The 24,845-nt window shown below is 46.8% G+C and overlaps 1 protein-coding gene across 1 annotated transcript in view; it reads right to left on the bottom strand.

The window, feature by feature from the left end:
* The window catches only part of LOC115118813 (microtubule-actin cross-linking factor 1-like), a 268,887-nt gene that overhangs the window by 103,938 nt on the left and 140,104 nt on the right, over window positions 1-24,845 (bottom strand). Inside the window, 21 exon segments of the mRNA XM_065017706.1 lie at window positions 423-616; window positions 809-947; window positions 1,043-1,221; window positions 1,402-1,568; window positions 3,931-4,114; window positions 5,225-5,351; window positions 5,989-6,143; window positions 8,223-8,375; window positions 12,189-12,314; window positions 12,681-12,776; window positions 13,511-13,615; window positions 13,730-13,891; window positions 14,227-14,304; window positions 14,523-14,651; window positions 14,803-15,106; window positions 15,501-15,655; window positions 17,899-17,992; window positions 19,089-19,216; window positions 19,965-20,060; window positions 20,464-20,583; window positions 24,564-24,670. Coding sequence (XP_064873778.1) covers window positions 423-616; window positions 809-947; window positions 1,043-1,221; window positions 1,402-1,568; window positions 3,931-4,114; window positions 5,225-5,351; window positions 5,989-6,143; window positions 8,223-8,375; window positions 12,189-12,314; window positions 12,681-12,776; window positions 13,511-13,615; window positions 13,730-13,891; window positions 14,227-14,304; window positions 14,523-14,651; window positions 14,803-15,106; window positions 15,501-15,655; window positions 17,899-17,992; window positions 19,089-19,216; window positions 19,965-20,060; window positions 20,464-20,583; window positions 24,564-24,670 — 2,998 coding nt within the window.

The following is a 24,845-nucleotide window of genomic DNA, read 5'->3' as shown; positions in this document are numbered from 1 at the left end:
CCGTGTGTCCATCTGTCTCTTGACTCCATCCATCCATCCATCCACCACTCACCGTGTGTCCATCTGTCTCTTGACTCCATCCATCCATCCATCCACCACTCACCGTGTGTCCATCTGTCTCTTGACTCCATCCATCCATCCATCCACCACTCACCGTGTCCATCTGTCCATCTGTCTCTTGTCCATCTCCATCCATCCATCCATCCACCACCACTCACCGTGTGTCCATCTGTCTCTTGACTCCATCCATCCATCCATCCACCACTCACCGTGTGTCCATCTGTCTCTTGACTCCATCCATCCATCCATCCACCACTCACCGTGTGTCCATCTGTCTCTTGACTCCATCCATCCATCCATCCACCACTCACCGTGTGTCCATCTGTCTCTTGACTCCATCCATCCATCCATCCACCACTCACCGTGTGTCCATCTGTCTCTTGACTCCGGCCCACCTCTCGGTGAGCTGGGCGGCTTTCTCCTGGTAGCGCTCCAGCTCCGGGCTGCGGTCTGGGTGGAGCCTGTTCAGCTGAGTCCCCGCCTCTCGGGCCTTCTGTACCTCCGACTGCAGGGAGCTAAACACCCCTTCCTGGTCCTCAAGCTCCGACTGCCACGTCTGGAGTGAAGGGGAGACGCAGAGAATCAGCACACAGACACACTCCTATGATTAGCAGACAAACCGTAATATTGGTCCATGCATCGTCTTCGTGGGCATTAATAACTTTGTCATGCGTGTGTACTACCCAGTATCTGAGTTAGTGGGATTAGTAGATAGATTGGTCTTTCATTGTATCTGCCAGTCTCTTACCCCCAATTGTTCCCGTAGGGCCTGGATGGCGTTGGTGTCTGCAGGGACGATGTCCTCCTCACTCAGCCTGCTCTCGTACCTCTTCACCTGGCTCTCGGCGGCCTGCAAGCTGTACATCAGCACATCTACGGACTTCAGCCTGAGAGAAAAAGGGGAAGCGCGTGATACTCAGTCAAGTGTATTGGTTAGGAGAAGAGTATTTTGACTGTGTGTGAGCGCGTTCGGCCAACCCACTTGTGCAGGTAGACGGAGGAGAGGTTGTGCAGTCTGTCGATCTTCTCCACAGCCAGGTTGAGTTCAGAGCGCAGCACGGGGACACTGGAGGAGGTGGGCTTCTCCTCAAAGAAACTCACACAGCGACGCGACACCTCACCAAGACTGGTCCGCAGACCATCCAGGTCTGCCTGCAGCTTCTGCCACCGGGAATAAGGGTTAGTCTTGATTTGTATATTCAATATACAGCATTAAGTTGAGACATGAAAATAAATGAAAGCAACTGATTAAATTTAGTGCTGGTCTCCTTTTTATTGGTAGATGAATAAGAGGGTAAAGACTCTGGTGACCAGCAGATGGGGCTGTAGCGCAATTCTGACCTCCTGCTCTGCAATTTGAAGAGTGTTGTCGATGCCGTCACCCGATCGGTTGCTAGGGGGAGGAGTCTGAATGCCACGCATCAGCCTTTGCTCAGCCTCCTCCAGACGCAGTTTAATGTTCTGGAGCTCTGACAGGTAGGACCGAGAGACAGACTCATCCTTCTCCACTGGAGAGAGCGAGAGGGACAGAAAGAGAGAGAAAGAGAGAGCGAGGAGGTGGAAAGAGGGGAAGAGTAAATGAAAGATGAAAAGAAAAAGAGAGAGGAAGGGGTAGAGAGAGGAAGGGGTAGAGAGAGGAAGGGGTAGAGAGAGGAAGGGGTAGAGAAAATGGAGACAGACGGGAGCGGGAAGACAAGAGAGATCATTGAATTTCAATCCCACTTAATTGGGTCAATGCATCATCATAAAACCCTTTCATGACAATCCCCAATGTTGCCCTCAAGCCCCAAATGTGGATGAAGCCAAGACTGGGTGAAGTGGGGGGATGCACTCTGTCGATCTTCCTGTCCCCAGGCAAAACAGACACACGTCTTTTGAGTGAACGATTTACAGTTGAAGTCGGAAGTTTCACACGTTTTCAGACGTTTAATCCTGTAAAAAATTCCCTGTCTTAGGTCAGTTAGGATCACCACTTTATTTTAAGAATGTGAAATGTCAGAATTATAGTGGCGAGAATTGTTTATTTCAGCTTTTATTTATTTCATCACATTCCCAGTGGGTCAGAAGTTTACATACACTCAATTAGTATTTGGTAGCATTGCCTTTAAATTGTTTAACATGGGTCAAACGTTTCAGGTAGCCTTCCACAAGCTTCCCACAATAAGTTGGGTGAATTTTTTTCCATTCCTCCTGACAGAGCTGGTGTACTGAGTCAGGTTTGTAGGCCTCCTTGCTCGCACACGCTTTTTCAGTTCTGCCCACATATTTTCTATAGGATTGAGTTCAGGGCTTTGTGATGGCCACTCCAATACCTTAACTTTGTTGTCCTTAAGCCATTTTGCCACAACTTTGGAAGTATGCTTGGGGTCATTGTCCATTTGGAAGACCAATTTGTGACCATGCTTTAACTTCCTGACTGATGTCTTGAGATGTTGCTTCAATATATCCACATAATTTTCATCCTCATGATGCCATCTATATTGTGAAGTGCACCAGTCCCTCCTGCAGCAAAGCACCCCCACAACATGATGCTGTCACCCCCGTGCTTCAGTTGGGATGGTGTTCTTCGGCTTGCAAGCTTCCCCCTTTTTCCTCCAAACATAATGATGGTCACTATGGCCAAACAGTTCTATTTTCGTTTCATCAGACCAGAGGACATTTCTCCAAAAAGTACAATCTTTGTCCCCATGTGCAGTTGCAAACCGTAGTCTCGCTTTTTTTATGGCAGTTTTGGAGCAGTGGCTTCTTCCTTGCTGAGTGGCCTTTCAGGTTATGTTGATATAGGACTCGTTTTACTGTGGATATAGGTACTTTTGTACCTGTTTCCTCCAGCATATTCACAAGGTTGTTTGCTCTTCTGGGATTGATTTGCACTTTTCGCACCAAAGTACATTCACCTCTAGGAGTCAGAACGCGTCTCCTTCCTGGGTGGTATGACGGCTGCGTGGTCCCATGGTGTTTATACTTGCGTATTATTGTTTGTACAGATGAACGTGGTACCTTCAGGCATTTGGAAATTGTTCCCAAGGATGAACCAGACTTGTGGAGGGCAACAATTTTTTTTCTGTGGTTTTGGCTGATTTCTTTTGATTTTCCCATGATTCACTGAGTTTGAAGGTTGGCCTTGAAATACATCCACAGGTTCACCTCCAATTGACTCAAAGATGTCAATTAGCCTATCAGAAGCTTCTAAAGCCATGACATAATTTTCTGGAATTTTCCAAGCTGTTTAAAGGCACAGTCAACTTAGTGTATGTAGACTTCTGACCCACTAGAATTGTGATACAGTGAATTATAAGTTACATAATCTTTCTGTAAACAATTGTTGGAAAAATGACTTGTGTCATGCACAAAGTAGATGCCCTAACCAACTTGCCAAAACTATGGTTTGTTAACAAGAAATTTGTGGAGTGGTTGGAAAACAAGTTTTAATGACTCCAACATAAGTGTATGTGAACTAGTTTTAATGACCCCAACATAAGTGTATGTGAACTAGTTTTAATGACTCCAACATAAGTGTATGTGAACTAGTTTTAATGACTCCAACATAAGTGTATGTAAACTTCCGACTTCAACTGTATGTGCCCTATAAATAATTTGGATGAATCTAAATACTACCAAGCAAGTAAAGGCAAGCAAGTATGTGAGCAAAGTAAGCCAAACTCGACACTCCCTCCCAATTATCCAACCTTTCCCATGAAACGTGCACTACCCCTCGTGCATTTAAAACCAAAGGATTTGTGTACGCATTGGCCTCCAATACCCATCCTCTGCTTTTAAATCCAAATAAGGTGAGTGAACAAGTGCACACATCAGGGGAAAAAGGCTGGAGAACTGGGACCGAGAAAGCGTATCTGAATCCGTATCTACCCGTCTCCATGTTGACCAGCAGGTCCTGGCAGTGTTCCTGGGCGGTGTGGGCGTCTCTCTCCAGCTCGCGTCTCTCGGTCGGGGTGAAGAGGCCGCTCTCTTTGCTGTCAGAGAGGAAGTCAGCCAGGTGGGCCTCCAGGTGGTCCAGAGCCTGCTCCCTCGCCACAGGGGTCTGGGAACGTACCTGAGGGGTTAGGGGGAGAGAGGTGTACGTCAGATACATTTAAGAGTAGTGGTTGATTTTATATACCAGTCAAAAAAGCATGTATACACAGAGTATATACATTTCAAAAAAACGTGACAGGGATAGCACAATAAAGTCAAATACTTATTTCTACTGTGCTCCCCAAAGTGCTGTTGATATGTGTATTAATTAACATGCATTAGGCCGTGATTCATAGGTAATAAGCCATGAAGTCGATATGAACACATTAGCAGATGGTGGGGAAAGAGGAAGATGTATGACAGAGGGACATTACACCATAAATGAAGTAATATGAGATAAAAGCTATCAGCCTGAGAGGGAGAGAGCAGGAAATGAGTCAAGTGAAATAAATTCATTAGGCCCTAATCTATGGATTTCATATGACTGGGAATAGAGATGTGTATCTGTTGGTCACAGATACCTTAAAATAAAATGGGCCTCGGGATCTCGTCACGGTATCAAATGTAATGAAATGAAAATTACATTCTCTGGCAGAAGCTCTGGTGGACATTTGTGCAGTCAGCATGCCAATTACACGCTCCCTCAAAACTTGAGACATCTGTGGCATTGTGTTGTGTGACAAAACTGCACATTTTAGAGTGGCCTTTTATTGTCCCCAGCACAAGGTCCACCTGTGTAATGAACCTGCTGTTTAATCAGCTACTTGATATGCCACACCTATCAGGTGGATGGAGTATCTGGGCAAAGGAGAAATTCTTACTAACAGGGATGTAAACAAATTTGTGCACAAAATTTGAGCAAAATAAGCTTTTTGTGCATCTGGAAAATGTCTGGGATCTTTTTTCAGCTCAGGAAACATGGGACCAACACTTTACATGTTGCGTTTATATTTTGTTCAGTGTATAAGAAATAGAACAGTTACGTGGGATGAATGGAGTTGAAGACAGACAGATGAGAGATCGAGAGCAATACGATATGTCCATCATAGATGTACTGCGACATGGACAGAGAGAACGCAGGAGAGAGAAATATGCTTGGAAGAAACTATAAGAAATAGACCAGTTATGTGAGAGATATGTGGTTGAAGACTTGGATGTTGACACGATGAGTTAAAACCGTGTGTCTAACCGTGTCCAGGCTCCAAGAGGACACGGTCCTGATGTCTTTCTGCAGGTAGTGCCAGGAGACCACACTCTTCATGCTGACGTGTAGATTGTGCCATAGAGACATCACGTTCTGGTACAGCTGCTCCATCCTACAACACACGGAATTACATTTCAATATACAGCAGGGTTAGGTATGAGTGTGTGTGTGTATGTGTGTGTGCATCCGCCCATGTGTAAGTATGTGTGTTGATCTGCTCATGTGTGTGCCTGCATGCATGTGTGTGTATTTATGTATGTGAACTGTGTGTGTGTGTGTGTGTGTGTGTGTGTGTATTTATGTATGTGAACTGTGTGTGTGTATTTATGTATGTGAACTGTGTGTGTGTATTTATGTACGTGAACTGTGTGTGTGTATTTATGTACGTGAACTGTGTGTGTGTATTTATGTACGTGAACTGTGTGTGTGTATTTATGTACGTGAACTGTGTGTGTGTATTTATGTACGTGAACTGTGTGTGTGTATTTATGTACGTGAACTGTGTGTGTATTTATGTACGTGAACTGTGTGTGTATTTATGTATGTGAACTGTGTGTATATTTATGTATGTGAACTGTGTGTGTATTTATGTATGTGAACTGTGTGTGTATTTATGTACGTGAACTGTGTGTGTATTTATGTACGTGAACTGTGTGTGTATTTATGTACGTGAACTGTGTGTGTATTTATGTACGTGAACTGTGTGTGTATTTATGTGTGTGTGTGTGTGTGTGTGTGTGTGTGTGTACCTGCTGGCGGTGTCCATGGCCTCCTGGTTGGGCGGTGGTACAGTGAAGCAGACTGACGGCACCATAGCCTCGTTTCCACTGGGGCTGATCACCTTCCATTTAGTCCTCTGAGAGTTGTCCGCCAACACACACTCCTCACCTCGGCTGATGGTGATCTATGGGGGGAGGGGAGGGGGGGTACAGATATACAGAGAAGGGGAGGTGGAGGGAAAACAAATGGAAACGTAAAGGTTTACGGCAACAAACAGATAATACAAAGCAAAATGCAAACGTTCATGAGTTTAATGTGGTTAGCAAAAGCCCTAACAACTGAAAGAGAGACTAGAATCGACCACAAGAACCGTGCCATATTGAATCGAGCAGCCATTTACAAACCGTGGGACCATAACAGTATCCTTTGGCCTGAAAATGGCTAGATGTGCCCACACTCATTACAATATTAGTCGACATCTGGCCAACAAATACAGAGAGCTAGGGTAGTAAGCAGTTTCAATTTGCATAGTACGGGTGTGGTGTCCGAAATTTTTTATATAATTTTTTTTTTTTTAAAGAATTGTCTAGCTCAGCAAAGCGAGGTCTGTGCATCTAAAACCACTGCCCCCAGCCCCACCGCCCTCTCACCCCATCCCCTGCACACACACAGAAACACTGCAAAGTAAAGGTACAGAAAAGCTCACGACTGCGGCTAAACTAGTCTCGCTGACTGAGTAACCTGGGGATACTGTGTTCAGTCGTGTGGTTACGTCACGCTTTTACCAACTGATCTGGGACTTCGGCTAACAATGGTCGTGAATCCAACCGATATGAAGAAAAACTGATCCTAAATCACTTGATAAGAGCGTAGAGTAACCAGGGAGTGTTCAGTGTGCCGTGTAAAAGCTGAGCGCTGAGGTGAGAGAAGGTGAACATCGGGCAGTAATACCTGAGCGTTAGCCTTGACAGCCCAGCGGACACACGAGAAGAAGGGAGAGAGAGGGAGAGACAGAGGAGTGAAAGATGGAGGGTAGGAAGGGGAAACAGAAGGATGGAGAAGACATAAGAGAGGGGAGAGAAATATTATTTTGCGATCGTGTCATGAAGACCTTGTCCGGGTCATGTGTGTTTACCGTACTTTAAAGTGGCCCGTAGTTGGTGTCAATGGAAAAGTGTGTGTGTGTGTATGTGTGTGTGTGTCTAGTAGTCACAGATGAAGGAAAGGAGAACAGAGGAAGCCACTCATGACTATTGAGAAGCACCCCTGCAGTGCTGCACCTCCACCAGACCAGAATGTCATGATACCTCGCACACACCTTACTGTGGTCAAACCGTCCCAGTCCCAGAGAGAGTCACACAGCAAGACTAAAATAGCTGTGTCCGAAGCCACCCCCTGTCCCTAAGCAATACTACAGGAGTGGTAATGCAGATTGTGATTTTTGCCTGAGTCTGCACAAGTGGGAGAAAATCATCATTCCTAGCGTTTAGCTTCTCTGCTAGCGTTGCGCAGCATGTTAATGTGAGTGCGAGGTGAGTGGGGCGTCAGTGGCCAAAAGGTATTGCCTTCTCATGAATCATTACTGGACTTTGGAGTGGCTACCGTGGGCTCTTTAACAAGTGTTGGCTTTCCAGTATGATATAAAGGCATAATCTAATGTTGCTGTGTTCTTAGCTGAAAAATAAATAGATGAAAAAGTTGAGCCATAAAAATTTTAAAAAAGAGGCTATTTTAATGTCCCTGTGAGTAAGATATGACGGTCAAAAACATGATCACGATTACTCAGGAGAACTGAGCCCACGCTGCCAAAATCTGACCACTTATCCGTTCTCAAGCAACATAATAATGTCAAGTGATGTCATTGCAGCCTGGTAGAGCCACGAGACCACATTTCAAGAGCTCTAACGCAGCACTCTTGCAATCAACACCGTACATCTAAAACCCTCTGTGGGGGACACAGTTTAAATTCACAGTTGAATAATACATGCTATTGAAACAACTAAACATATTTTTTTTAGCTGACAAGTTGACTGGGTCTATAGACCAACAATGGCAGGGTGAAAGCAGTCAATGACGAAAGCTGATCGCTTGAAGATGCACCATATTGGATCGCTAAGGTGTAGGTGGTGCTGAGAAGGGTTGTGCAGGGCAGAGAAGAAGCAATCGGCAGAAGGATACAGTTTCTGTTTTCCTCCGTTTGGTGCCTAATGAACATGACGCTGGTATTGTCACGATAGTGTGTGTGTGGTGAGGGGTGCCGTACCTCTATCTGCCGGTAGTCACAGATGGCGCGGATGGGCGTGGTGCTTCCCAGGGTGCTCTCTGCGCTGCGGGGGCGGAGCTGCACCACCGTCTTGGCCCGGCCCACCAGGCTGGCCACCGAGCTGCGGTACTCAATCAGCTGCTCCTTCTCCTCCTGTGAGGTACAGCCATTGGTCAGTGAGGGTGTCAATCACTTAACCAATCAAATCAGTCAGTCAGTGAAGTGGTAAGCTTTTGTGATGCTATAGGCCTGCACTGTTACAGTATATGGAAAAATAATATGCATACATATTGATTCCATTGAACTCCACAGTCCCAGAATTGAGAATATACAGAATCTCCTTTCTCAGCTCAATAGCATAGCTAGAGTCCCATTGGTGATTTTAGCTTACAATCACCAATTGGTGACACTGTAACAATGTTTGCTAGCTAACTCAGATTAGCTAGCAGAAAAGCTCATTCCATCTATTAAACATTCAACCCAGTGGCTTCCCGAGTGGTGTAGTGGTCTAAGCACTGCATCGCAGCTGTGCCACTAGAGATTCTGGGTTCGAGTCCAGGCTCTGTTGCAGCCGGCCGCGACCTGGAGACCCATGGGGTGGCGCACAATTGGCCCAGCGTCGTCCGGGTTAGTGGAGGGTTTTGGCCATCCACCCCCCCATATATCCCATCGCACCCTAGCAACCCCTGTGGCGGGCCGTGCGCAGTGCACGCTGACACGATCGCCAGGTGTACGGTGTTTCCTCCGACACATTGGTGTGGCTGGCTTCCGGGTTAAGTGGGCATTGTGTCAAGAAGCAGTGCGACTGGGTTGTGTTTCGGAGGATGCACAGCACAACCGTCGCCTCTCCCGAGTCCGAAAGGGAGTTGCAGCGATGAGACAAGAATAACTAACAATTGGATATCACAAAATTGGGGAGAAAAAAAGAGCAAAAAAAACGTTAAATTAAATATAAATAAATGAACATTCAACCCAGTATTAGCTTAACTCCTCATATTGACATGTAGAAATACATTTATATGGACTCATTTCCTGACAGAAAGCTTCATTATCTCAATCTCTTCATTAAGAGGCTCAATCATGGACACTCTTACGGACAGTTGTGGCTGCTTTGCGTGATGTATTGTTGTCTCTACCTTCTTGCCCTTTGTGCTGTTGTCTGTGCCCAATAATGATTGTACATGTTTGTTGTCATGTTGTGTGGTCATATATTGCTTTTAGAGGTGAAAGAAACACACACCTATTTAGGCGAGGTGCTGGGTAGAATACTTGAAAAATGTAAGGAGAGCTCAGATACAATAACTGAATAATCTAATATCCCCAACGCTTCGACAGACAAGCTGTCTTCATCAGGGTATAATGACAATGGTCTTTAAATTAACAATCCAGGCAGCCTCTCATTTGAACAACAAATTGTCGAGGTCACCCCCTCTCCTAGGGAGGGTGACATGTTCGATGCCGATATGACGTAGGGACCAAATCGAGTGGTCTGCTTCCAAAAAGTGCGCCGCAACTGGATAAGTCGAGTTGTTGCTACGATGCTCCGAGATTTGTACTTTCAATTCACGCTTTGTTTTACCCACATCATTATTACCACAAGGACAAGTTATAAGATAAATAACTGCCTTAGTGGAGTACGTGATTGGGATCTGTTTCCCTGTTTGGGGGTGTTGCTGCCTTGCTATGTTGTTGTCTTAGGTCTCGCTTTATGTGGTGTTGTCTCTCTTGTCGTGGTGTGTATTTTGTCCTATATTTAATGTATTTTTTAATCCCAACACCCATCCTCACAAGAGGACTTTTGCCTTCTTTTTTTACCTCGATTTAACTAGAACAAATTCTTATTTACAATGACGGCCTAGGAACAGTGGGTTAACTGCCTTGTTCAGGGGCAGAACGACAGATTTTTACCTTGTCAGCTCAGGGATTCGATCTAGCAACCTTCCGGTTACTGGCCCAACGCTCTAACCACTAGGCTACCTGCCACCCCCTTTTGGTAGGCCGTCATTGTAAATAAGAATATGCTCTTAACTGACTTGCCTAGTTAAATAAAGGTTTCAATAAAAATACAAAATGGAGGTTTAATAGAGGCTTAAGCCGAGCTAAGGGCCAGAGTGAGGGAAGCGCTAATATGACTTGCCCTTCAGAGCTTCAACTAACATTGAAATAGCATTAGCAACGGGTTAGCGCTATTAGGAGGTGGACCATGAGTCAAGAGGCCAATATGGAAAACAAAATGGTGGAGGAAGGAAAGAAACAGCCACTACAGATACATTTTGGGATATAGCCATTACTTATCCATTGATATAGCCATTACTTATCCATTGATATAGCCATTACTTATCCATTGATATAGCCATTACTTATCCATTGATATAGCCATTACCTATCCATTGATATAGCCATTACTTGTCCATTGATATAGCCATTACTTGTCCATTGATATAGCCATTACTTATCCATTGATATAGCCATTACCTATCCATTGATATAGCCATTACTTGTCCATTGATATAGCCATTACTTGTCCATTGATATAGCCATTACTTGTCCATTGATATAGCCATTACTTGTCCATTGATATAGCCATTACTTGTCCATTGATATAGTCATTACTTGTCCATTGATATAGCCATTACTTGTCCATTGATATAGCCATTACTTGTCCATTGATATAGCCATTACTTGTCCATTGATATAGCCATTACTTGTCCATTGATATAGCCATTACTTGTCCATTGATATAGCCATTACTTATCCATTGATATAGCCATTACTTATCCATTGATATAGCCATTACTTATCCATTGATATAGCCATTACTTATCCATTGATATAGCCATTACTTATCCATTGATATAGCCATTACTTATCCATTGTATTATTTGAAAGAATGCATTGTGAAATGAAAGAATGAACTGTGAGTTAAATGGGTAGATATGTATTTTCATTAGTTAGAATAATCATAAAGGCATTGCATCGGTCTAATAGTGCTTTGGTGGTTGTCTTTATGGAATATAGCAAAGGAGGCATCTGTCAAAGTCCCATTTAATCTCCCCAGTGAGAACACACACACACACACAGTATTGGAAATGTAATCAACCGCCGAATGCTTAAGGGGGGCTTCAGAACAAAAACACACATGCCGCCTCAAACTGAGCGCAGTAAAGTGCTTAAAATGAGGCGAGCACATATGAAACACTCCGAGACACGCAACAAACACATCTCCATGTATGTATCCTGAGTGACCATCCATTTCCCCCCCCTCCATATAAACCACGTAATCATACTTTCTGTAGGAATGGAAACACGCAGTGTAATTACATTGACTTGTCCAAGTATTGTCACGGCCGCTAAGGGCACAACGCCTTTCCCTTCCATGACCGTTTACGTTTAATATCAGCCTATCCGCTCGAGTGTCTACACCTCGATCATTCCCCACTAGCCTAGACCTGCGTCAGACAGCCTCGTCACCCTCTCATCTCCATGTCCAGGGAGGATACGCCCCACTGCTCACAGTGCTTAGGCCCGCGGAGTCGAGCCCCGCTCCCAGTGTACCATCTGCTGTGTGTCGGGGCGCATGGTGGTGGCTGTGAATCGGCAGACCAAAGTAGATTAGACGGGCCTACGCAGCGTCGATGAGGTAGCTTAAGACTTACAGTCTCAACAGCTAGCCAACGTCTACACTATTACCGTGACATTAGCCTCAGCTAGCCGTAGATAATGTCACGAAGCGAGTCAGAAGTGTCAAGGTGACGTAGCTTATTAGCGTAAAATGTGGATCAGCTATAATCACGTGCCTAAGCTTTTCACTGGCAAATACCTGAATGATTAGAGCAAACTAGCCGTTAGGCTATAGAATTAGCAGGAGTTGAGGTGTTTTGACAAATTAGTGGGGGTGCATTTGAAGGTTTGGTTCAACAACATTTGAGGGGACTAACAGTCCAGAGAACAACAAGGTCAACGTACCATAGAGTCTTGAAGCAGGTCCTCCAGCTTGCCCAGCCTGCTGCTCTTGTCACAGGTGTACTGTCTCTTTATGGTGTCCTGGAGCTGACGCAGGTACGTCTCGCAGTCCCGTGCGTCACTCACAAACTGACAGGAGGCAATACGAACACAACACACAGAGGTCAGCATCAGGACTGATATGTAATGCAGATACCAGCTGCCGGACCCTATGAGATATTCTATATTTAACCCAGTATTAAAGCTCCTTGGAGTCGTCTTTTATTCAGGTTTTAGAAGAAGTAATCGCTTTACACTCCCAATTAAGGGCAAGTCAAAACATACATAGGTAGTCAAATAGACAAATTCATTTAATTTCATCTTGATCTTATATGACGGTGTCTATGTGAAAAGCCACAAACGACTGACATTATAAAGGACCAGATGGGTATTACAGGTATAACGTAACAGTACAAGGTGTGACTTTGTAAAGAGACTTTGTTCAACTCTCCTAACCTGGAAGTAGGTAGTATTGTCTTTGAGATGCTGCTCCACGCACACACACAGCTGGCGTACCCACTGCCACTGGGTCTGCAGCGCTGCACTGTACGCCTGGGGAGAGGGAGGGGGGGTAAAGGCATCAGCATGCTTCAGTTCGGCTGGCGTCGAGACGTATTCGTCTAGGCGACCCAAACGAGAGTGCTCGCATACTCCCTTAAAATGCCTTTGCTTGGAAAGGGGGGGGGGAGTGATTTGTCAATTTTGAGACGCCGTAGCCAGTATACACTTCCTCAAAATAGTCTAAAATAACTCAAGAAATCTGACATTAATTGTGATGTTTTTGCAGAAGAGATATTCGCTGCGCAATTTTACATCTAACTAAGATGTTTGAAGCAGTAGTTTCCAAAAATGGCATGAAAACGAGTCGTCTCTCATTGACTGACAACAGAGACTTTATTGAAGAATCCCTACTGTTGACCAAACACCAACTAAGGGGCATAGACTTCCGACTCCGAACTTCGGCTTGCCTCCAGAAACAAATATGTGTGTGCCCGAACTACCAAAAAAAAACTTCACAAAATGTTTTTTATTATTATTATTTGCACAAAATCTACCGAACTGTTTCGGCTGGGAAGCTTCCTGGATACACATTTCTCAAGCTCTTTACTTGAATCACAGTCAAGCTCCACAGTCCAAACATAGGGTACAAAATGTACTGACAATCTTATTTTGAGGGGAACATCGATAGCAGCACTGTTTGTACTGATAAGTACCATAGATGGAAAGACAATATTTTTGAAAGGCCATTGAACAGCCTTGATAGCTCTGTTGCTAGGCAACCTCACCTCCACTGTCTGTTTGGCCGGGTGGTTCTCCTGACAGAGCCGGTCAGCTGTTTCCTGCAGCGAGTGCATCACTTCCTGTTTCTCCTCCAGCTCTGACCTCATTTCCTGAGAGAGGATGACAGAGCATTCAGAGGAGCACCCAGGGGAATATCAAAAAAAAAAAAAGGTATTCTGTGTGAGTGTGTGTGCGTGCGTGTGCATCTATCCCTGTCCACTCACGGCGTATAGCTCTCTCTTGGCATTGACGTTTGTATTGTTTTGACTCCAGTCGAAGGCCAGTTCCTCCTCTTCTCGCTCGTTGAGCCAGATCAGCTCCTCTGTACAGCGACACACAAACGCATGCAGGCTCTCCAGGCAGCGCAGACGCCATGACGAGAGTTCCTGTGGGGGACGGGAGGCGGAAATGTTACTCGGTGTTAGCTCTATACGTCAACGAAGAGTTTCTAGGTTATTTCAGAGGCACACACGCGCGCCCCTCGCTCTCTCGCTCCCACTCCCCAGTCAACTCCCTGCTGTGTGGTAGAAGCAGGTGCTTCTACCAGCTGCACTCGGTCTTTAACGCTCGCTAGTTCCTCTGAGCCTTCAGCAAGCGCAGTCACACCCTGATGGGATTAACGGAGAACGTGGGCGCACTGGGGTGCACACACACACACACACCCCCTACACACAATCCGACGCGCACACATTCACAGACTAAAGAAAGTCCTCCCCCTCACCAGTAGTTTGCAGTATAGATGCTCTAGCTTGGCCAGAGTGTCAGAATAACTGCTCCTGAAGTTCGGAGAGACATTGGTCTGAGGAGAAAGAGATATGAAAAGCTTAGTAAAACATTATCTGGCCCTCTCGACTAGGTTTGTGACTGCCATGTTGTTATCTACTGCATACGCCCAGGCCTATTCAGTGTCTGTTAATGTCCACTTACAGTATGTGTATCAGTATGTACAGTAGATCTCCAAGTGCCTAAGAATGTGTTTTAGAATCTATTAGTTTGTGTGTGTGTGTGTGTGTGTACCTCATAGTTGCGGGCCTCCTTCAGGCTGTGCAGGAGCTCCTCCACGGCAGTGTGGACGTTCTGGTGGTCCTGGAGGTTCTGCTCTACAGAGGGCAGGTCCGCCCCCCACTCGGCACGCTCCAGCACGTCCTGACGTACGCACAATCAGTTCTACTCATCCATCCCCTTTCCCGTCCATCCTTCCCTCCCTCCCTCCCTCCCTCCCGCCCAGCCTCCCCAGCTCCCTCCCTCCACCTATCAATCCCTCTCCCTCCCTCCACCTAACCCCCTCCTTTCTTACCTGTGTCTCCTCCACCCATCCCAGGAGCTCATAGATGTACCGGAGACTTCCTTCGTCCTCCGAGGACGACATGGCCACCAGCTGAGAGCGGGACATGGGTCTCCTGAGCAACGCCGCCCCCATCGCCCCCACCACGCCCACTGCCCCCAGCAGGGTCTGGGCCCCCGTGGACAGGGAGAGACCACTGTCGCTCCCCCGCGGGGCCGTCCGGTCTCCCGCCGTCACCGGGGAGAAGTGGCCCTTCCTGTAGACGCTGGAGCACTGGAGCCGGAGAGAGACCAGCTCCTCGTGGAGACAGGACGCTCTGTGGAGGAGGGGAACAAACGTGTTAAAAGGGGACTTCAAAAAGACACACCTTTTTCCTGTGACACACAGAACACACACATGCGGTCAAGCTACGCTTCAGACGAGGCACAACAGTGGATCGGCCACGACTCGACATTGGGCCTCCGCTGTTGCTCCACAGAACATATCTTTTGTCTAAACACAGTACCGTTCTGGTGTCACATTTACAGAGATGCAGTATAACCAAGTCAAATTGATATGCCATTGGACAGGCGCTTTAATCAAAAGTGATGTACGGTCATGCGTGCGTATATTTTTGCCTTCTGAGTAGACCGGGGAATCGAACTCGCTCTCCTGGCATTGCGAGCGACATGCTCTACCAACGGACCTACACCCCTTCTCCCGCCACTGACCTGAAGGCGAGCTGCTCCACCTGGTAGTACTTCTCGTCTCGGAGGATGTTGAGGTCCAGGTTGAGCTGTCTGATCAGAACCTCACAGTCCTGCAGGTACAAGCCCAGCTCCCTCTCACAACGCACCGCCTCGCCACTCTCCACCAGGGACATGTCCTGACGGAGGGACGGGGGAGGAGAGAAGGGGGGAAAAAGGGGTACAGGAAGAGGAGATGAGTGGTGTGAACAGCGAGAAAGAAGAGGAGGGGAAAGTAAGAGAGATAGATAGAGAGGGAGTGGGAGAAAGGAGAGTAATGAGGAAATGAGAGAGAGACACACTACACCATATTGAAAAAGGCATGTAGCTACCAGGTCTGGTGTTAATTCAAATTGAAGGAAATAATTATCTTCTACTGTTTTTTTCACATTTTGAATTGTTAGAGACAGACAGACAGAGACAGCGAGACAGACAGACACAGACAGCGAGACAGACAGACAGACAGAGACAGCGAGACAGACAGACAGACAGAGACAGCGAGACAGACAGACAGACAGAGACAGCGAGACAGACAGACAGCGAGACAGACACAGCGAGACAGACAGACAGCGAGACAGACACAGCGAGACAGAGACAGCGAGACAGACAGACAGAGACAGCGAGACAGACAGACAGACAGACAGAGACAGCGAGACAGACAGACAGAGACAGCGAGACAGACAGACAGAGACAGCGAGACAGACAGACAGACAGACAGAGACAGCGAGACAGACAGAGACAGCGAGACAGACAGACAGACAGAGACAGCGAGACAGACAGACAGACAGAGACAGCGAGACAGACAGACAGACAGAGACAGCGAGACAGACAGACAGACAGAGACAGCGAGACAGACAGACAGACAGAGACAGCGAGACAGACAGACAGACAGAGACAGCGAGACAGACAGACAGACAGACAGAGACAGCGAGACAGACAGACAGACAGACAGAGACAGCGAGACAGACAGACAGACAGAGACAGCGAGACAGACAGACAGACAGAGACAGCGAGACAGACAGACACAGCCAGCGAGACAGACAGACACAGCCAGCGAGACAGACAGACACAGCCAGCGAGACAGACAGACACAGCCAGCGAGACAGACAGACACAGCCAGCGAGACAGACAGACACAGCCAGCGAGACAGACACAGCCAGCGAGACAGACAGCCACAGACAGACACAGCCAGCGAGACAGACAGACACAGCCAGCGAGACAGACAGACACAGCCAGCGAGACAGACACAGCCAGCGAGACAGACACAGCCAGCGAGACAGACAGCCAGCGAGACAGACAGCCAGCGAGACAGACAGCCAGCGAGACAGACAGACAGACAGCGAGACAGACAGACAGACAGCGAGACAGACAGACAGACAGACAGACAGAGACAGACAGACAGACAGCGAGACAGACAGACAGACAGAGACAGCGAGACAGACAGACAGACAGCGAGACAGACAGCCAGCCAGTGAGACAGCGAGACAGACAGACAGCCAGCCAGCGAGACAGCCAGCGAGACAGACAGCCAGACAGCCCGAGACAGCCAGACAGCGAGACAGCCAGACAGCGAGACAGACAGACAGACAGCGAGACAGACAGACAGACAGCCAGACAGACAGACAGACAGACAGACAGACAGCGAGACAGACAGACAGACAGCAAGACAGACAGACAGCCAGCGAGACAGACAGACAGACAGCCAGCGAGACAGACAGACAGACAGACAGCCAGCGAGACAGACAGACAGACAGCCAGCCAGCGAGACAGACAGCCAGCCAGCGAGACAGACAGCCAGCCAGCGAGACAGACAGCCAGCCAGCGAGACAGACAGACAGACAGCGAGACAGACAGACAGACAGAGACAGCCAGCGAGACAGACAGACAGAGACAGCCAGCGAGACAGACAGACAGAGACAGCCAGCGAGACAGACAGACAGAGACAGACCAGTGAGACAGACAGCGAGACAGACAGCGAGACAGACAGCGAGACAGTCTACTGGGTGAAATACCAAAGTGTGCCATCACAGCAGCAATATTTGTGACCTGTTGCCACAAGAAGGGCAACCAGTGAAGAACAAACACCATTGTGAATAATACAACCCTTATGTTTATTTATTTTCCCTTTTGTACTTTAACTATTTGCACATAATGACATTTGAAATGTCTTTATTATTTTGGAACTTCTGAGAGTGTTATTTTTTTAAAATTGTTTATTTTACTTTTGTTTACTATCTATTTCACTTGCTTCGGCAATGTAAACATATGTTTCCTATGCCAATAAAGCCCCTTAAATTTAAATTGAGACACAGATAAACAGAGACAGAGACAAAGAGAGACAAAGAGAGTGACACAGACAGTGACATAGGACAGCATCACTCACGGCCTGTAGTGTGTTCTTGGCCAGGGTGAGTTTCTCCTCACAATCCAGGGCCATGTTCTGGATTTTATTGGCCATCTGCAGCAATAACTCCAGTCTGGAGGGAGGGACACACACACACACACTATCAGCTCAGTGTCAACAAGCTCAAAACATTCATTTGGTTTGTCTGAAAAGGAACCCTAAATACTAAATAGTGCACTACTTTTGACCAGGGCCTGTTCAAAAATAGTGCACTATATAGGGAATAGGGTGTTATTTCATATACAGCCAGTGTCTATGGAATGGGTTTACCGTACAACCATAAAATAACGACCTAAATGAAAAATAATCTACCAGTTAATGGCGTTAGGCCTCAAAAGCACAGTGGTAGTGTTGTTTCACACTAAAAAGCATCTACAGGGGCCAAGTTTTCACAACACAGAAGAGTACAGATCGACGCAAAATAAATCCCGCGTGGAAATGCCTGATTGTAGTGAGACTTCCTGCGTTTCTGTGCAGAGACCTGCACTCCTGCATCACGACCACGCAGCCCCTAAGGGATGTCTAGAAGTACAGTGGGGGTTAGGTGAGTGTGCTGCATACGTCTCCACAGTCTCCCTCTAGAACTGCCGGTTTAAACTAGCTCTAACAGCTGTAGGTCGGGTTAAAGACGGAATCCGCAGTAGGATGAAACAGCGCCACTGCCCCCCGTTGTTATCGTTTCTGTTTGCCGAGCTGAGAAGTGTTGTACAGCATGACCAACAAACAAAAAAATGAAAGTGAATATGTTTTGCTCTTTTATCTTGCTTGCAATGAGAGGGAAAGAAAAAAAAGTCGTTGTTGTAATATCTCAAATGGAAGTGGCTGTTTCACCACTAAGGATGGCAGCTTCAAGGTTAGTTACAGGGTTAAGTAGGTCTGTGTTGCTGACCTCTCCACAGTGGGCCGCAGGGCCTCGGTCTCTATGACTACTGGTATAAACATAACTCAAACACTAGCAGCAGTAAGGGTTAAGGTCAGGGTCATGACCTCTCCGCCGCAGGGCCTCGGTCTCTAGGACTACTGGTATAATCATAACTCAAACACTAGCAGCAGTAAGGGTTAAGGTCAGGGTCATGACCTCTCCGCCGCAGGGCCTCGGTCTCTAGGACTACTGGTATAATCATAACTCAAACACGAGCAGCAGTAAGGGTTAAGGTCAGGGTCATGACCTCTCCACAGCGGGCCTCAGGGCCTTCTCTCTCTCCAGCATCTCCAGGATCAACTTGCCCCACTCCTCCTCCAGGTCGTTGGGGTGCAGGCCCAGGGGCAGCTTGATGCGCCCAAACTCCATCCATACCTTGGGAAAACAAAACATATATGTATTGTAGAAGTAAAAATGACACGCCTACATATTCTTTACTCTAACATGCAAAATAATAAAAATACATTTGAAATTCTGAATTTCGTGTGCAAAGTACATGACTTGGTAGTGCAAAGGACCCAGATCTGGAAGAATAAATGTTTTGGATGCTTGGGGTTGGGAGTCATCATATGCCATTGATCAGGAGTGTCAGCAGGGCAGTGGTGACATCAGGAGAGTAGAACCGAGGGGCAATGAAAGAGGATCTGATAAAGGAGGAATTATGGTTTGTTGTCTCAAGGCAGTGGCATGGGGTTGAAATGACCGGGTGCAGAGAACAGGGTGTTCGATAACACACACACACACACACACACACACACAGTACCCCTGAGAGACTCATGATGTACAATGCGGACCGCTCGTGGTGGCAGAAACCAGGTCACCTCTTCATATCTCTTTCTCCATCGTCGGCCATTGTTTACGAGTTTCAGTTTTCCAGAAGACTCGTGCCAGTCTAACATGCCATAATAGGATTTGATGTTGAAATGAGGCTGTGTCCTCAGGGTAATGGTACTTTAGTATCTGCCTGGGTATGTCGTTCCATCTCTCGGACGATAAACCGGTGTTCACCGTCAACGTAGGTTTGCAGCTCCTGCTGTCGTTTCATAATGCTTGTCGTCATTGAGCGGTCTTAATGAGTTTCAGAAATCTAAAGCCTCTCTTTCTTCCGCCCTCCAAATCTTACCTCCAGCAGTTTGTAGAGGTGTTCTACGCGACTCTTCTCCAGCTCCTTGGCAGGGATCTCGGTCTCCTTAAAATGGACGTACTCATTGTAAAGTGCCTGTGGAACAGCGACAGGGTGTTGACAAAAAGGTTAGATGTCAATAACAGACATTTTTAGATCAAGCAGAAAAGTGTTAATAGTTATCTGGGCCCGAGTAGTAGAGCTGATCTTGGATCAGCCACTCCTGGTCTATATAATCCCATTCATTAGGATCTAAACCCGCTAAACTGATCCTAGATCAGCACTCCTACTCAAATGCTTTATAAACATGTATTTAGCATCTTTACCCACATCCTGTCCCCCTCATCCCCCCATTGCCTCCCTCTCTAACTATCCTTCCTTCCTTCTTTCTTCTCCATTCTCTTCTTCCCTTCTCCCCATTTTGTATTCTCTTCCCTCCATCACCCTTTCCACCTCCCCCCTCCCTTCCTTGTCCCCTTCTCTCCTTCCCCCTCAGCACCTTGAGCTCCACAGGGTCCAGTGGGAAGTTCTTGTTGGCCATGAGGGCCTTGTGCTGCCGGCTCCACTGGAGCAGCATGGAGAAACGAGAGCGGTACTCTGCCCAGCGGTGGTCCACCTCCTGATAGAGAGAGAGGGGGAAGGAGGAAGGGGGAGGGAGGAAGGGGAAGAGAGAGAGGGGGAAGGAGGAAGGGGGAGAGAGAGAGGGGGATGGAGGAAGGGGGAGAGAGAGATAGAGAGGGAGGGTCAGACTGGTTCATTGACAGTCAGCTATCAATATACGTCAATGGCTGACTGCGATCAATGCAGTTCATTATTGGCTCCACAGCTTTGGCAGCATGATGTCACACAGACTGACCAACTGTACATTGACACAGTAACATGGGAACCGCCAGTGTTCATTTGTCAATTAAAAAAAAAAAAAATCACAAACGGGAACGTATTTAGAGACGTTTTACAGTCCCGCCCCCCCCCCCCCCCCACACCTATTCCTAACTTAACCTTCCAAGACTATGTGCTGTAGGATGTTGGTACCCTGCCAGGTGCTAATGTGTCTCTCTCGCTCTCCTCACTGAATGACAAATGGATTAACGGGCGATAATTGCGCACCTTACTTCACAGTTGAATTTAAATGAGTCCTAACTGAATGACGAGGGTGAAGAGGCTGATTTAATTTAGAAAGACAATAGAGTAACGATGAGCGTGTGTGTTATGCCCATTTGTCAGGAGCAAATCATTTGACCGTGCGCCTTGGGGGTTGACACCGCTCTCCTTTACGTTTGACTACGGGACTGTTTTATTCACTATAAAACTCTATTACATTTACACATTTAAATGCAGTAGGCCTTCAGAATAACACAAAACATATCCTTGACTCTATCCAACGTCATGAGCGGGGAAACAAACGATGCCAGTCTGGCTGAACAGCCGGACCCCATCGGCACGACACCGAAACTCATTTCACGCGTAATAAGTGACCAGATTAAATTGGCAATAATCTGCTGAGCATATTCCGTTTCTAAGACACTTAACCTTTGTCAAACAACGCACGCAATTCAAGAGGTGCAGCTCTGATTTCCAAATGTCCCTTTTCCCAAGAATATCTGTGCTGTCCAGGTGTTCAGCACATGACTACTGGCGCGGCAGCGCTGCTCTGACTGCTAATCAAAAACTAGTATGATCATAAACTTCAAATGTAAATATGCAAATGTGTCGCCAATGGATGAATGGGCAATAGCAACCAGACAAAAGCTGATAATGGTGCTTGTAACTTCACCCAACGATGAGGAAGGGAAAGAGGGTGATTGAATTTAGAACAATAGTGTCATTTTGATGAAGAATTGTGGCCCGGTCTAATCATTTTATTATGAAATGCAGGAAATTGTATATCATTTCCGCTGGGAGAGTCCAATCAGACAGTGAGCGCAACATACAAAGTGTGTAGTTGAAAATGGCAAGCTGAACCAAACGAAGGGACGCTCTGACAGCATTGCAAATGCTTCAGAATTTAGATGAGTTGGAGTCAGATGTAGGATCAGATATCAACGTTGCTTATGAAGAGTCTTCATCTGATTCTGAGGTTGACTTCGAGCCTCTGCAGAAAAACCTGAACATGGCTAACAGATGGCGAGACGGGACTCTGGGAGGGACGGCGCGGCGAGACGGGACTCTGGGAAGAACGGCGCGGCGAGACGGGACTCTGGGAAGAACGGCGAGACGGGACTCTGGGAGGGACGGCTCGGCGAGACGGGACTCTGGGAGGGACGGCGCGGCGAGACGGGACTCTGGGAGGGACGGCGCGGCGAGACGGGACTCTGGGAGGGACGGCGCGGCGAGACGGGACTCTGGGAGGGACGGCGCGGCGAGACGGGACTCTGGGAGGGACGGCGCGGCGAGACGGGACTCTGGGAGGGACGGCGCGGCGAGACTGGACTCTGGGAGGGACGGCGCGGCGAGACGGGACTCTGGGAGGGACGGCGCGGCGAGACGGGACTCTGGGAGGGACGGACGGGCGGTTTGGGCAGAAAAGAGTGACGAGTTGATGTGACATGTGGATGTTGCAGAACATCAGACATTGTACGGTTGCCGACGGGCACAGAAAAGGAAACAGAAGGTGGTGTCTATGGAGGAACTCTAAGGATTTATGGCACTCTCTTGTATTTCCCGCGGGGCGTTCGGCGGAAAGAGCACGGATGTGGAGCTTTTAGACTGATAGGTACGGGGGGGGCCACCTTTTCCCAAGAGACCACGCCACGCAACCGCTTCAGAGAGATTATGCGACACCTGCGGATGGTTCACACGAAACAAGGCCCATGAAAACCATGTGCAGTGCAACCGATTAGTTTGTGGGGCTTGTTCACAGAAAGCCCCGAAGCTCTGTGCCGACAGTGGACCCAAAGCAGAAAGACCAGATTGATTCATGCGTAAAGGAACATATATAATGGACCAATACAATCAGCAAATGACTGTTTTATATCTTGTCGTGAATATATTATCACTCATATTTATTTGCGTAATTCATTCTTTATAATTGTTCATGCACTGGTGCTTTTGTTTAGGAACACAGCAAATCATTTCACCTGCGCACCTGGCTGATAGTATCATCATCGTCTTTTTAGTTTCCACGTTGTCAAAAGAAGCTGGACTTTATGAAGGACTATAATACTATAAATACTATTACTATTCCAATCTACAAATATAGCTGATTGAATGGATCACACTGTACAGTAATGTTATTATTATAAGGGCAATGAAAACAGGCGTTTGGCCTACGTTTTCCCCCATTGGACTTTGTAGAATTATACACAATACTATATCCTTGACTCGATCTAAACTAACAACCGTTGTTATTTTTTTGGGACATTGATACATTTCTTCATGCGATGAATCCTTCATAATAATGGTATTTATCAAGCCTTGGTGCTTATGTTTGCTGCACCCTGCGGGTTGATATGCATCTGATGGCTATGCTAAAGGGGGTCGCCCGGCAACGTTCTCTAGCGGGTACCGATAGGCTGAAAGGCCAGGCGGTTCTAATGTTAACTTCGAGATAGGGGGCGCTCTTTTAATTTTTGGATAAAAAACTTTCCCGTTTTAAAACAAGATATTTTGTCACGAAAAGATGCTCGACTATGCATGTAATTGACAGTTTTGGAAAGAAAAAACTCTGACGTTGCCAAAACTGCAAAGATATTATCTGTGAGTGCCCCAGAACTAATGCTACAGGCAAAACCAAGATGAAGTTTCATACAGGAAATGCCCCAGATTCTGAAGGCGCTGTGTTCCAATGTCTCCTTATATGGCTGTGAATGCGCCAGGAATGAGCCTGCCCTTTCTGTCGTTTCTCCAAGGTGTCTGCAGCATTGTGACGTATTTGTAGGCATATCATTGGAAGATTGACCATAAGAGACACATTTACCAGGTGTCCGCCCGGTGTCCTGTGTCGAAATTATTGCGTAATCTCTAGGTCCATGCGCGTTCCATTTCTTCAGAAGAGAAAGTCAATTGCCACGAAGGATTTATCATCGATAGATATGTGAAAAACACCTTTTGAGGATTGATTCTAAACATTGTTTGCCATGTTTCTGTTGATATTATGGAGTTAATTTGGAAAAAGGTTAGCGTTTTAATGACTTAATTTTGTTATTTTTCTTACCCAAACGTGATGAAGAAAACTGAGCGATTTGTCAACACAAATAACATTTGCTATCTAACAGAGTCTCCTCATTGAAAACATCTGAAGTTCTTCAAAGGTAAATTATTTTATTTGAATGCTTTTCTGTTTTTTGTGAAAATGTTGCATGCTGAATGCCAGGCATAATCCTATGCTAGGCTATCAATACTGTTACACAAATGCTTGTTTAGCTATGGTTCAAAAGCATATTTTGAAAATCTGAGATGACAGTGTTGTTAACAAAAGGCTAAGCTTGAGAGCAAATAGATTTATTTCATTTCATTTGCGATTTTCATGAATAGTTAACGTTGCGTTATGGTAATGGACTTGAGGCTGTAGTCACGATCCCGGATCCGGGATGGCTCGACGCAAGAAGTTAAAAGGACATTGATAGATGCTAATATTAATGTGAGAGGAGTAGAACATACGTGTGCTGCGATGCCCTCTCCTCCCTCTGGGATCTTGGGGAAGGCATCGTAGATGGAGGAGACGTATGTGATGACCGACTTCTCATCTGGAGACGGAACGTCCACATCTAGATAGATAGAGAGTGAGAGAGTGAGAGAGCGAGAGAGTGAGAGAGTGAGAGAGCGAGAGAGCGAGCGAGAGAGCGAGCGAGAGAGCGAGAGAGCGAGCGACAGAGAGTGAGCGTGAGAGAGAGAGCGAGCGTGAGACAGAGCGAGCGTGAGACAGAGCGAGCGTGAGACAGA

Source organism: Oncorhynchus nerka, linkage group LG4 (genome assembly GCF_034236695.1).
Source record: "Oncorhynchus nerka isolate Pitt River linkage group LG4, Oner_Uvic_2.0, whole genome shotgun sequence".
NCBI lineage: Eukaryota > Metazoa > Chordata > Actinopteri > Salmoniformes > Salmonidae > Oncorhynchus > Oncorhynchus nerka.
Note: the sequence above shows the minus strand (reverse complement) of the source record. Positions and strands in the feature narration are given on the sequence as shown.